This window comes from Aspergillus piperis (assembly GCF_003184755.1).
Source record: "Aspergillus piperis CBS 112811 unplaced genomic scaffold BO85scaffold_6, whole genome shotgun sequence".
Classification (NCBI taxonomy): Eukaryota; Fungi; Ascomycota; class Eurotiomycetes; order Eurotiales; family Aspergillaceae; genus Aspergillus; species Aspergillus piperis.
In genome coordinates this window covers 1,156,248-1,168,720 of record NW_020291596.1, presented here as the reverse complement: position 1 = coordinate 1,168,720, position 12,473 = coordinate 1,156,248, and the positions used below count along the sequence as shown (strand labels likewise).

Genomic DNA, 12,473 nt, shown 5'->3' with positions numbered 1-12,473 from the left:
TTCACGCACAACGGTTTATTGAAAACACACACACACGGTTTAAATTTACAGTCTCGTGTCATATCCGACGCATAGAAGGAAGGCTAGCTCAAGTTTGTTAGCCCTCTGGATGACCATTTGAGGTACTTTCGGACCTTTTTCTTTCTATTTTGTCAAAAAGTATCAAGGTCGCTCGACTGGACATCATCCCGGATATGTCAGGGATTGACATTTTGGGTTTGAAGGATCCAAACCCGAACAGCCAAATCCGAACGGCTTATGCGCACCCGTATGCATCCTCGGTCTCTTCCTCCGCCTCTTCCTCGTCCTCTTCGGTCTTCTCGCTAGATGGCCTGTCCTCTCAGAGTTCCATCTCCTCAACCGCGACGAACCCGGTTGATGTGATCTGGGAGAATGAAGGAGAATACCAGGCTGGGGGAAGAGCACTTGCTGCTGCAAACGGTGCGCGCGGTTACCTAAGGGGCGTGGTCCCGAAGGCAACTGATCCTGCTATTCCGCCCGAGTTACGTAAGCATCCGCGGCGGACCAACAGTGCATGCGCGCGGCCTCCGCCGTGTCTTTTGAGACAATCGGAACGGAAGGTCAACTTTGTCGATAACCTTGTCGGTAAGTCTGGGGAGCTGTCCGTTTATTATGATGTGGTTGAGGTTCAGAACTAAGTACACCGTGTGAAAGACACCGCGTCGCAGATTGTTGAGGTCATTTGGCCCTTGTCGGCTGTCTCGCTGCGGAGTGATTCGGCGACTGGATGCAAAGGCGTCTTGCCTCTGCGGACATTCATCCAGGAGACACTCCGCCGCTCCCGCACCAGCTATAGTACCCTCCAGGTGGCGCTTTACTATCTCATCAAGATCAAGCCCCACGTGCCGAGCCATGAGGCGACTCAGGACCAGGCCCGGGGCAAGCCCGTCTGCCGGGCTATGCAGTGTGGGCGGCGCATGTTTCTTGCAGCGCTAATCCTCGCATCCAAGTATCTCCAAGATCGCAACTATTCCGCTCGCGCTTGGAGTAAGATCTCCGGTTTGAACACGGCCGAGATCAACCAGAACGAACTGATGTTTCTGGAAGCGGTTAACTGGCGACTCCATATCCCCGAGTCTCTTTTTCAGCGCTGGACTGACATTGTACTGAAGTACACCCCTGGTGCTGGTAACATGGCTTTTGGGGACGGGCAATGTTGGCGTACGATCATCCCGAAGCTCACGCCTGACCTGGAGGAATTCGACGTCAGCCCCGCGACACCTACCATGCAGTCTTTTGGCTCCCGCTCGGTGTCGGACTCGCCATCCCCTCGGGGCACATCGTTCAAGAGGGATCTTCCCGGCCAAGCCACAAACGAGCCCGTCAGCCTGCCCTCCATCCATGAGCAAATCGCTGCATGCGGGCGTCAAGCGCTGGAGTCGGTGACTCGTAAAGAGACCACACTTCCCTCCCTCCCGTCATTGCCGCCCATGCCGCGGCCGGCTATGCTGCCGACACCGCAGATGACGCCTCAAGCGAGCATCGCCTCCACTCCTGCAGTGAGTGCTGGCGGTATGCCTGCGCACCGCCGTTACATGCAAACTGCCATGTCCCAGGCGCAAAACATGTGCACGGCGCGGTCGATCTACGACCAGCGCCCGTCACTACAGTTTTGCCCTCGGGCTAACACGTTTGATGGGTACCCTAACTTGGTGCGCCGGTCCTCTCTGGCCCGCTCGGCTTCCTCTGCTTCATCTCCGGATTCGATGATCTCGGATGTGTCAAGCATGTCGTCGCAGTCATCGCGATCGTCATCCATGTCATCCAGCTCTTCAACCGGTGTGTCTGCTATGCCTCGCCTGGCCGTTCAGGCAACGCTCCGATGCACTGGCAACTCCCTCAAGGAGTGCCGCAAGAATCTGGCCATCGCATCGCCCATTGATGAGGGTGCACTTGGAGATATCTACAGCTCGCCCGAGACCTATGGCGGTCATCTTGGCCAGGTTCCGGATATGTCCGGCTACTCGCTGGAGCCCCCAGTGGACCTGTCTTCTGCCCACGAGGCAGCACAGAGTCTTTGCGCTCTTTCTGGTGCTGTGCCTCGCGCTCAGCAAACGATCGAGCAACAGAACGCTGGCCAGCGTGTGTGTCGCAAACGCGGCCGCACCGGATCCGAGGACATGCTGCACGGTCAAATCCGTCATCTCGTCAAGTCCAAAACCTTTGCTGAAGGCACTGTACTACCTGATGGGAACATGGCGGATCTGTTCCTGAACCCCGAGGCCCGCCGCACGCAAACGCTCACCGCTTCTCAGCTGAGTGCATTGAACTACAACGTTCCGCTCTCGGGCCCCGTTGGCATGAAGCGTGCCTGCTGCGGGAGCGAGGCCAGGAAGATTGCGCTCAACCCAAGCATGCGGGCTGATTACTAGGTCTCCCAGAATATCTGGACTCATTCATTTATCATTTCCTTTCCTTTGCGGAAAAGTGTTTACATTCATACCCATAATTCTATTCTGACCAATCTGGTCTGGTTGCAACAGCAGCAGAAGAGACGCAGACCGGTAGGGAAAAGTTTTGTGCGAACTTTCTCAGGTGATTCACACGCGTTCGGGGAAAGCAAAAGTCGTCTTTGTATATACCCTGCAGCTGTTGTCGATTCGGGGAGGCTACTTGTACAGTAGTACTGCTATGGCAGACTGCTGGTGTATGATGTACGTTGGGGAGGTTTGTTGCTATCTTTACTATTTTTCTGTGCACATTTGCCATATCTATCGTTATTTATTTCTGTCTGTCATTGCGGCACTGGAGTGTGGTGGGAACGGTCGGGTCTACTTCTTTCACTGGTTTTCGCTTGCATTATTCTGACATCTGACTACATGGGTTGCGAAGGGCGAGGGAACGCATTATACTATTACTGCGGAGTTACTGGCAAACGAAGGATTCTGCTCGATTATTAGGACCAATCCTCTGCAAGAGGATAAGCAATACGAAGATGTTGTGAGAGACCATTTCCGTGACTATTTTGTCTGATCACCCCACTTCCATGGGTACATTGTAGAACATAGGACAGCCCGTCCGTGAACGGAGTCTGTGCATCCGGACGGAGGCACTTCGGCGATCAACTCGCGCCACTATGACTCACCGCAACTCTGATGGCAGAAGTGGTGGTCAGCCGGTGATGGAGATAGCATCGAGCATCCACGGTCGGGGCGTTTCCGGTGAGTCACACGATGGCCTTAGGCAGGCGCCGAAGTCGGACAAGGCCGGAATCACCGGATGCGACCGGGAAGTCACCTGCCGACCGTTAGAGTCACATGGGGCTACTAACCGGAAGTAGTCTAGCGTACATCAGATAAGATCAGATCGTGACCTTCCCCTCACGGTGACACCACTTCCTTGCTGGTATCCCTTTATCCGTCTGCCATCCCTTCTTTCTTTTTCCTTATCTCCTTATCCATTCACTTTCATCGAAGAAGCAAATTCTCTACTTTTCATCTATAGGACAGTCATCCACAACACCACGATGATGGCCCGTCCACTCATCACGACCTTCTTCTCCGCACTCGTCCTCCTAACCCACCTCCTCCACGTCGGTGCCAGCCCTGTCGCCGAACAAGCTCCTCTCACCGACACCGACACCGATACCACCACCTACGATACACACTACAACCTCGACACCGACACCCTCACCCTCACCCCCTCCGACCTGACCACCAACACTGCCCCCCCATCCTGGTTCACCTCAACCCTCCTGGCCCGCCGCCTCCTCGCCCTCTCCCGCACCGGCACCGCCTCGACCATCTTCCCCTCCCCCCTACCCCCCAACTCGCACACACCTCCCTCCCTAGCCGGCCACTCCACAACCCAAACCGAATACCTCGCCGACTGCGACCCCCACCTCCCCGCCAACGACACCTCCTCCGAATCCCCCAGGGGGCTCGGCAACCCGACCTTCCTGGCCCTGCACGTGGCCACCACCTTCCGCAACACCGCCGCGGGGTCCAACATCTCCCTCTCGCTGGACTGGTGGGACCACGTCAACGATACTTCCCCGCTCTGGCCGGGGTTTCCCCTCAGCGAGGCCGGATTACCCCGCGTCACGCTGTTCGGGTACGTCGAGCCGTTTGAGACGCCTGTGCCGGAGGCGGTGGAGAGCGCCCTGCGGAAGTGTTTCCTTGAGAAGCATCCTGATGCGGAGGCGTGGTTGCCGGGTAAGGAGGGCGCCCCGCATAGTAGTTATTGGGCTAGGTTGAGGGTCGAGCAGGTTTATTGGATTGGTGGGTTTGGCGGCTTGCAGAGGATTGGGTGGTTGAATGTTAGTGAGTGGAGGGGCGTCACGCAGTGGGGGAGTGGGGGTGGTGGTGGTGGGTTTGGGGATGGGAGTGGGAGGGGGTGGGGGGATGTGAGGTTGCCTGGGGAGAAGGAGTAAGCTGTTATCATCAGGTATTTGTGTAGGAGGGATGGAGGGAGGTGGGTAGGGGTTGTGATGGTATCGGATGAATTACGAGCATGAATTGAGAAGGTGGTGGTGATGATGATGATGATGATGATGATGATGATGATGATGATGATGTGAACTACGAGAAAGGACAAGGATAACGACACTCACTATGGCGATGATGATAAGAGTGAAGATGACGACGACCAGTGATTATGAGCTACAATGAAGAATAAGGATGGTATGGATAACATCTTCGATGAAATATGGATATAAATTGATACGGTTCATCTCAATCCCACAAATACTATGATCAGTGACCTGCACATCACCCAATGGACCTTCCCCCGGACAGACCATTCTCAAAGCAACGAGTATCTCTTAGCATCAATCCACGTGGGTATTAAACCACCACCACCATCACAATCTCTTTATCCATGTTCCTACTTTTCCCAAGCACCAACACCAACCCACCCCCTCAGACCAACTGTCACACTGCTGCTATTCATCCATAAACAACCATCTATTCAGGAGAAGAGCTCAGCTCAAGAAATGTCTGGTGTCCAGCAATGGAATTGACACAGACCACTGTGATTGTGCCCAGGTAATGTCCATCACCAGCTAGGCAACATATCAGGATATCATTCCATTTAGATAGATGGATTGGTACAAGCCATTGCTCATAACCACCCACCCACACCACACCACCATATTGGGGAGCGAAATACGCAGTATACCAGCCGGTGATGGTGTTATTACCTGCCTACTGCCCAGAACCATCCAGGCAAAGCCTGAGAAAGGAGCTCGAGGAGTGTCCTCAACCGACAGTAGTATGCACTACGAGAAGTGTGGTAAGGGCTATCGTTGATAACGCTGTGAAACGCGGAATCAGTCATCTCATGGTAGATGGTATAGTTTCCGGTGCTTGAAATGATATTATCATTCTTCAGGGTCATTTGTTCTTTTACAGATGAGGCGAGGAGTGAAAGGCTGGTTCTGAGCTCGAAGCTTGAAGTTCCAAGGTCCTTGTGGCTTGTGTTGAAGTTGACAAGTAGCCATGATATATCCATTGTGTTGGGAAGGAAACCTGACTGGCAGCACTGCATTGCTGTCTGTAGGTATTACCCCAGTGAGGGATTTATATGTAGATAGACTCGACTCGACCCGACTTGGAAGAAGGGAAAAAGGAAAGTAAATCAAATCCCAGAAAGCGAATCAGGTGTCTTGGATATAAGCTGTTCCAGGATCTCTTAACTGGTTTTTACCGTTATTTCCCAGTAGATCCATAAACCAGAGAACGATCCGGGACAGGATTGATGTTCTCCTCAGTGTCTGTCTGGATGGGTTGTTCTTAACTTGTATCTTGTTCATTGGGATTTAACCTTAGGCAAGAGAGTTGCGTAGTATGGAGGTTGAGAGGAAGCCATTGTAGACATGATTGTTCAAGTTGGTTGTTACTGGCACCGTTACTTGTATCTCCCGGTAGAAAAGCCAGAGTTCCATCAGGCAGTGAAGTCGACGTTGGTCTCTCTTTTCCACCTTTGAGTTCCGGACGAAGTGGGATCCTGTTGGAAGGAAGCCAATGTCTGGGTCCTTCTAGGATTCCAGAGTATATAACACATGGAGCCAGCAGGGAGTAAAGTTGATGTTGTCTTCGTTGTTTCGATGGGTCATTCAAATTGCCCTTTTCTGTGTCTTATATTATCCAGACGGAACTGACGATCAGGAGACAGAAGAAGAGTTATGATTATATAACTTGATGACACGACAGCCAAGCATGGAAACACCATGCAGCTGGCTTCATGGATTGTCTCCGAGATTCGTTCGATATAGAACGATATAGTTCGTTTCAGCCAAGGCAGCCTGCATCATCTGTGGCGCTAGTATGTATTAGGAACAACACCAGTGCCGACACGATTGCTTTGTATGTTTCTTCTAGTCGGCGGGATGTCACTAGTAGATTCAGCTGGCGTCTGCAGATTGCGTGATTATATATTTTATATCGCAGGTCGTTTCTGGGTATCAGCTGGTTGGTTATTCCTTCGGATCACTTGGAAAATATGATCTGCCAATTGACGGAGTCAGGAAGACAGTTTCATTATTCTTGCCCAACCTATCATCGCGTTGGTCTGATGGCGTTGGTGTGACTGCGAGTAACGACCCATTTTCTGGGCTGTATGCATAGGATAAGGACCCCACTCACTAGCTTCGTAGGAAAGTAGTTGCACAGTCCGAAACACTGGGGATCATCCCGCTGAAATAACCAAAGTTGGCAGCCTGGTCAGCGATGGAACCTGTTCGATCTAGGACCTGAGCGTATAGTGTGTAACTTGCAATAATGTCTGCGGTGAGCCCATGTGCAAGATATACCAAGTTGAGATTTGGTTCGAGATGAAGGAAGGGAATAAACGAAGGCATAGATTGTATGAACCGCTTTTCCTGATTTGTTTTTGTTGGCCTCAGTTGATTTCCGGACTGGAAAACATGTGGACATCAGCCACGCATTCGTCGCTTCGCCATTGTGCCAGAGACACAGACCAACCAAGAGCTTTGCCCTCTGGCATTCCGGTTTCGTTGGCTCTGACCCGAGTCCTTTAGAGAGTAGCCGGAGCTATGGAGGCCTCAGGACATCGAACTGCGCCGACTTCCAGCTAGTCTCGAAGTAAATGGTCATTCCAGAGGAGCATTATTCATGACAGATTCTCCTTGCAGCTCTTCTTTCTTTTTCCTAGAAGCCCAGTGATAACTGAAAAGTAGCTCTTGGAGACCGGATGTCCTGTTTTCCCGAAGTGCCATGATTTGATCCATGATTCTTTTCCCGCGTTACTATGAATGCTTTCTGTCATACTGTTGGAGCTTTCAACCGTGGCAGACTGTTCATGTCCATTTTCAATCTCATACCGCCTTAGAAAGACCGCTTGCTTGCAGTAGTTGGTATGCTGCTCTTGTGAGGAGGTCCAGGAAGAGATAGATGCCGCTCCAAAAGAGACAAGGGAGCATTTATATGGTCAAGACGAAATAAGATGAGACCTGAGGTGGTATAAGTAGCGCGATAGTCATCGTTGGACTCGCTATCTGGACATAGCGCATCGCTACTCCAACTGGTATACACGACCTGCTTTTGTCTCTGTGAGCTAGTTGGAGAAAGAAAGAGAAGTACCGAAATTGTGCCCATATACCTGCACTAATAAGCGGAGATGGTACTGCGAATAACGAGGCTTGTCACCCGGAGGACATGCAACAGCATTTTGCAGTAGACAGCAATGCCTCTATTTTGAGAGAGTCAATAGACCACATTCAGGATTCAGAGCTGAGGTTTAGATTGCCAGACATGCCTGGGGAGATTCAAAAAGGCGGAAGTTTGGATCGTCCCACTTCAATCGCTGGAGTATGCGTACCCCCGTACCCGCGCAGGAGCCCAGATCTCGTAGTGTTGGAATCGTTCGATCATGGCATATTGGTCGCTGGTAGGACCTAATAGAAGCAAAGTTTGCTACAGTAGACCCTCCGTATCTTTCTTTATATGAAGCAGCACCTTTGCCTCTTGCCAAAACGTGGACCGGTGAGACGACATGTTCGATATTTATCTTTTTTTCTGACGATTCACGTTCATTTTGAGCTAGGATTGCTCTTGGCATTTTCTATGAGATGAACGTGTCCTCATTCCAACATCGACAGTGGCCGATGCACATCGTTGCTTATATCCGGATGGAGTATTCAACAACGAGCATGTGCCATTTCTTTAGACGCTGTGTTTAGGCATCATGCTTTCATGCAGCTTCATTTCGTTAGATCTTGCCTCATCGCTTGTGCCTTGGCCAACCACATCATAAGTAGATCGTGGCCTTTGACGACGTGGGGAATCTTGAAAGCTAAATATACTATATAGTAAATATCAGCAGGAAATTTCACTGCTTTGTGTTGTCGGAATGTTGTTGTGTTCTGGAGTGAACCGCCTTGGGAGTAGCAGCGTAGCCACGTACCCACGCAGACTTTTGGTTGACACAATTCGAAGTAGCAGAGCATATTGGTACTCTATAGTCGAGTGTGGCAATTAAGTATACTCCCATATGTCTTTGGATTGCTTGTTCGTGTGGTGTGAAGTGCAGGCCGCATTTAGAGTGGATGTCCCAGGAGCACTAAGCGTAGCCACGGGGCTCTTTCTCTGTAATGGCTCATTCCGAAGTAGCAAGATTATCATTTCTGGATAGATCGTAGCAGGAATTCTGACTTTCGCTTCGATGGATTGTTGTCCTGCCATGGAGTGGAAGCCGCCCAGGAGCACGCAGCATGCCACGTATCCACGCGGGGGCCTGTATGAAGCCTAGGGACGGAAAGATTCGTAACTTGATTTGCCATGAATGTATAAAGCCGATTATTATGGTGATAGTCCCTATGCAAGGGACAAAAAGTTGGCTAAAGCTCTGTCTAACTTTGCCACTTTCCATTGACAGTTTTGATTGATCCCTGCGTTCACCTAGTGGGCCTCCATTGTCTCCGTCCTCATAGGATAGCGCGATGAATGTCTGAATACGCCATAGAGGTTGTGAGCTTCAGCATGGTATGGATTTCATACTGTCCGATTTATGTTTCTAGCCCCCTCCAGTGCCTCAGTCACCCGACTATTCGGTAAAGCACATCCATTCCCTCTGAGACACCCGTAACTAGGACACTGATCCCTGTGCAATGGCATTGTCGTCCGCCGCGAGCAGTCTATCTGGAGGCTGGTTGCCACTCGCTGGAAATTGGGAAACCGCTTCCTGTTGGGTAAAGCCTGCACCCACTGAGGGTATAGGCATGGTGATATAGTTGTGAGGGAAACATATGACTTCAGTGGACTATAGCCTATACCTTTCCTTGTTGCAAGCAAATGTTGAAGCCGACTGAGAGTGTGCCTTTGAGTTTTGCATACCGACTAATGGCTTCACACTGCGATGGCCGATATGTGTGGTCTTGCTTCCACGAACGTTCTTCGGCTCTCTCGTGTCTCTGTATTCCATCGAACATCGGAAGCAGACACATGCCGGTTACTCGACATCGTCTATATATCGTTTGGGGTTGCTGTTCTCTTATGGAAAGTGCCGCGCGACCACTGTTTGAAGGTCCACGATCCCCGTAATTGTCGAGTGTGATTGTTTCTCGATGCCATCCCACAGCAATAACAAGACACTCTATCAGCAGCCGAAGATACTTACTCATCCCGAGTCGTCAGGAGTCAATATTTTGGCCCACTCTGCCCTCTTTCATATCGCTCCCATCATGCTGTTTCCGCTGTTGTACACCGTAAAACAGCGACCTCGCGAATTCCAAGTAGTCCCTGTAGTTCCCCGTTCCATATGCGATGTGTAACTCTCAGCCACAACATGAACCGTTCAACGAAAACTTTTCAAGCATGAATGTAGGCTGGAAGTAAGCATGGTAGGCCTCATGTAGTCCACATTTGCCACGACCGTGATTAGATGTTCCAGTAACAGCCGACGAGAAATCACAGGCTCCAACAGGCATAAAACCATCAGGTCTCTTACTGATCTCTTTTGTTCGTATACGCCATTGAAATGTTGTTGTACGCTCATGTTGAGATCCATTGGGCATACCATATAGTCAATCCTATGGCTAGTATATACCGATGCCATACATCCACGTCCAAGCTGCATTTTCTTCTGTTTTGAAGACGAGCCTCAACGGGAGAAAAGACGGCAGCTGCACAAAATATTTCGGTATTGAGAGCTGCCATGCAGATGCGTTCTGTTGAACTTCCCTGGACGTTTCCTTTCATCTCGAAGGTCAAGTCTCGGCAAGTGAGGGTATCTCATTGCGCCAAGCACCCACAGTAGGCCATTGGAACGACATGGTTACCAAGGTCGGTTGATATACTTCTTGCTTCCATATGTATGTATTCATGAGGCAGATGCATGAAATCTGTGGTAACCGGTTGGATAATAGTCACTGCCATTGTTTTGTTTCCTAATGATAATCTTGACATTGTTCGGCGATCAATCTTTCTTTTTGACAGATAAGACGTCGCTGGATTCTCGATGTGATTTGGCGCGTCGGACGTCTTTTCCAGATCAAGAGTAATGGTGCCCGCCCTAAGATTTGAGAGGTTCTGCACCGTATACGATGCTCATCTTCCTCTTCTACAGTCATGAAGGTTTCTGTGCCAGGATCAGCCATCCTCAGCGTAGCAGATCTGAAACGATGGGATATGTTTATGCATGCGATGAGACCTAGGCGAAGCGTTGGCCATGGAAGAAGACAGAAGACATAGCGAGGATGCAATAATGACAGCCAGGGGTGACGAGGCATGGCTGGTTCCAGAGTCTCTGATGCTTCGCTCGACAAGAACTCCATATATTTCTTCGTCAATGAGATGAGAAAAGAGACTTACTTGTTTCTCAATCCCATCCTCATCTTTGACCTCAGTACCTCCCTTATGGCCCAGACTGGAGCGGATGACTGGACTCGAGTGGTGTTTAGAGAAATTAGCAAAACTGAATGTTAGAACCATGATTCAGGTTCATCATTCCGAGGCCGCAAGTATATAGAAAGGAAACAGTGGCCGACCATCAGTCCGATCGCTCGTCGAGATCACTCTGCAAAATGAGCGAATGCGTACCTCAGACGTAGCTTTTCCCTCGGCCTTGCAACGAGCCATATGAACCCAGGCTCTGGCATGGAGGCGAAGGATGGCCAGCCACAGTCATGTCCAAGGCCCAGTACGGGCCAGGCCAAAGTCGCTGGGGCCTCCTTTCCAGGTGTATTTCCAGAACCTTATGACAATGTGGCGCAGAAGAACTTTTAAAGACATGTTTTTGGCATGGCAGTCGCTCGTACTCACAAGCAATGTGATCGGAGACTGCTTTTGAAAACGACGGAAATTGCCACAAGCCGGTTATTACCGTGCACATTAGCCCAGTATATTGTCAATTGCCGGATTCTGTCTCATATATGAACGACTGGCAGCAGGAGCCAAAGAGCCATGTGCTCTTGAGTCGATTATAGGCCATTTCTGTCCCCTCATTGTTCCAATCAAGGTCAAGAGCAAGAACCTAAGATTCGACATGATAGAACTTGTAAGCCCGAGGTATGCTGACCACAGCCATGCCTTCTATAGTATCTCCAATTTCGATCGATCGAGCACCAATTTCATATTCAGAAGCCTGCTTAAGAAATTGTTAGCTCCATAAACAAACAGGGCACGTTATACAAAACCTTACCTTTGTCCTGTATCCTCTCCTTTCATCTCCCACGATGGAGACATCATCACTCAGCGAAGACGGCATGTTTCCAGCATCCTTTGGTTTGTCAACACAGGGACATTCGGCCACCAGTGACTCAGAGACTGAACAAAGCAACCTTCAAGCTTTCATATTGAGTGTTCTGAAGAGACATCGACACGTCCTGTGCAAAAGCTCGTTCCCTTTATTCGGAACGGTGACCACGCTGCCGAGCAGTGACCACACCGATGACTTGTAGTACACAAACCCAAGCAGTATATGTTCAGTCTGGGGCTTCTGCGACCATGGGGTCCAAAAGCAACTCTTTCTCGCAGACACTGCGCCTTGATTGGAGTCGGATCCCTCTTTATACTCGGGTCAGACAGTCTATTGCCTGCTATCTTCCCTCAAAGCCCGTTCACTGAGCTGTTGAGTCTTTCTAGATGTATCCTTTTCTATGAACTTGTGAGCTGCTTCACCAATGCGCCAGCTCTAAAACCATAGGGACCCTGTTCCAGATATACGAGATCTTTTGGTCCCAGTATATTGCATCCCGCCAGCCCCAAAGAGCGACTGTAGGATGCCAGGAAATCAGCCTCATATACCAAGACATAAAGAATAATAACCAACTGTCCAGACGCTGTTTCAATGCTCCATGCTTCATACAACGTGTCCTGTGAAGCAGCTTCTGCCACACCATTATAAGAGCATCGTAGAGGAGAAATTGCTCTTCTGGGTCATTCAGTCCGAGGATCAGATGGTAGTTCTGATAACCACGCCTGAAGATTATCTTTGGATATCTCCACTGGCCCTTTTGTCTTGCACTGCATTCAGGCACGCCGATGGATCCCCGA

The 12,473-nt window shown here is 50.2% G+C and overlaps 3 protein-coding genes across 3 annotated transcripts; 2 read left to right on the top strand and 1 right to left on the bottom strand.

Annotated features, from left to right (window-relative positions):
• Positions 1–194: 194 nt before the first annotated feature.
• BO85DRAFT_486843 (putative G1/S-specific cyclin Pcl5) lies at positions 195–2,393 on the top strand (the record flags this gene model as incomplete). Its single annotated transcript, XM_025663410.1, has 2 exons — positions 195–606; positions 676–2,393. The coding sequence occupies 2 exons, from the start codon at positions 195–197 to the stop codon at positions 2,391–2,393; spliced, it is 2,130 nt and encodes a 709-aa protein (XP_025517159.1).
• A 1,298-nt stretch (positions 2,394–3,691) lies between these two features.
• BO85DRAFT_335278 (uncharacterized protein) lies at positions 3,692–4,393 on the top strand (the record flags this gene model as incomplete). The annotated part of the gene is made up of 1 exon (XM_025655444.1): positions 3,692–4,393. A coding segment is annotated over one exon (702 nt), but the record flags the coding sequence as incomplete, so codon positions are not given.
• A 7,590-nt stretch (positions 4,394–11,983) lies between these two features.
• BO85DRAFT_266247 (uncharacterized protein) lies at positions 11,984–12,359 on the bottom strand. Its single transcript, XM_025655056.1, has one exon. It carries the CDS (start codon positions 12,317–12,319, stop codon positions 12,095–12,097), a length of 225 nt encoding a protein of 74 aa, XP_025517157.1. The 5' UTR covers positions 12,320–12,359; the 3' UTR covers positions 11,984–12,094.
• Between the last annotated feature and the right edge of the window lie 114 nt (positions 12,360–12,473).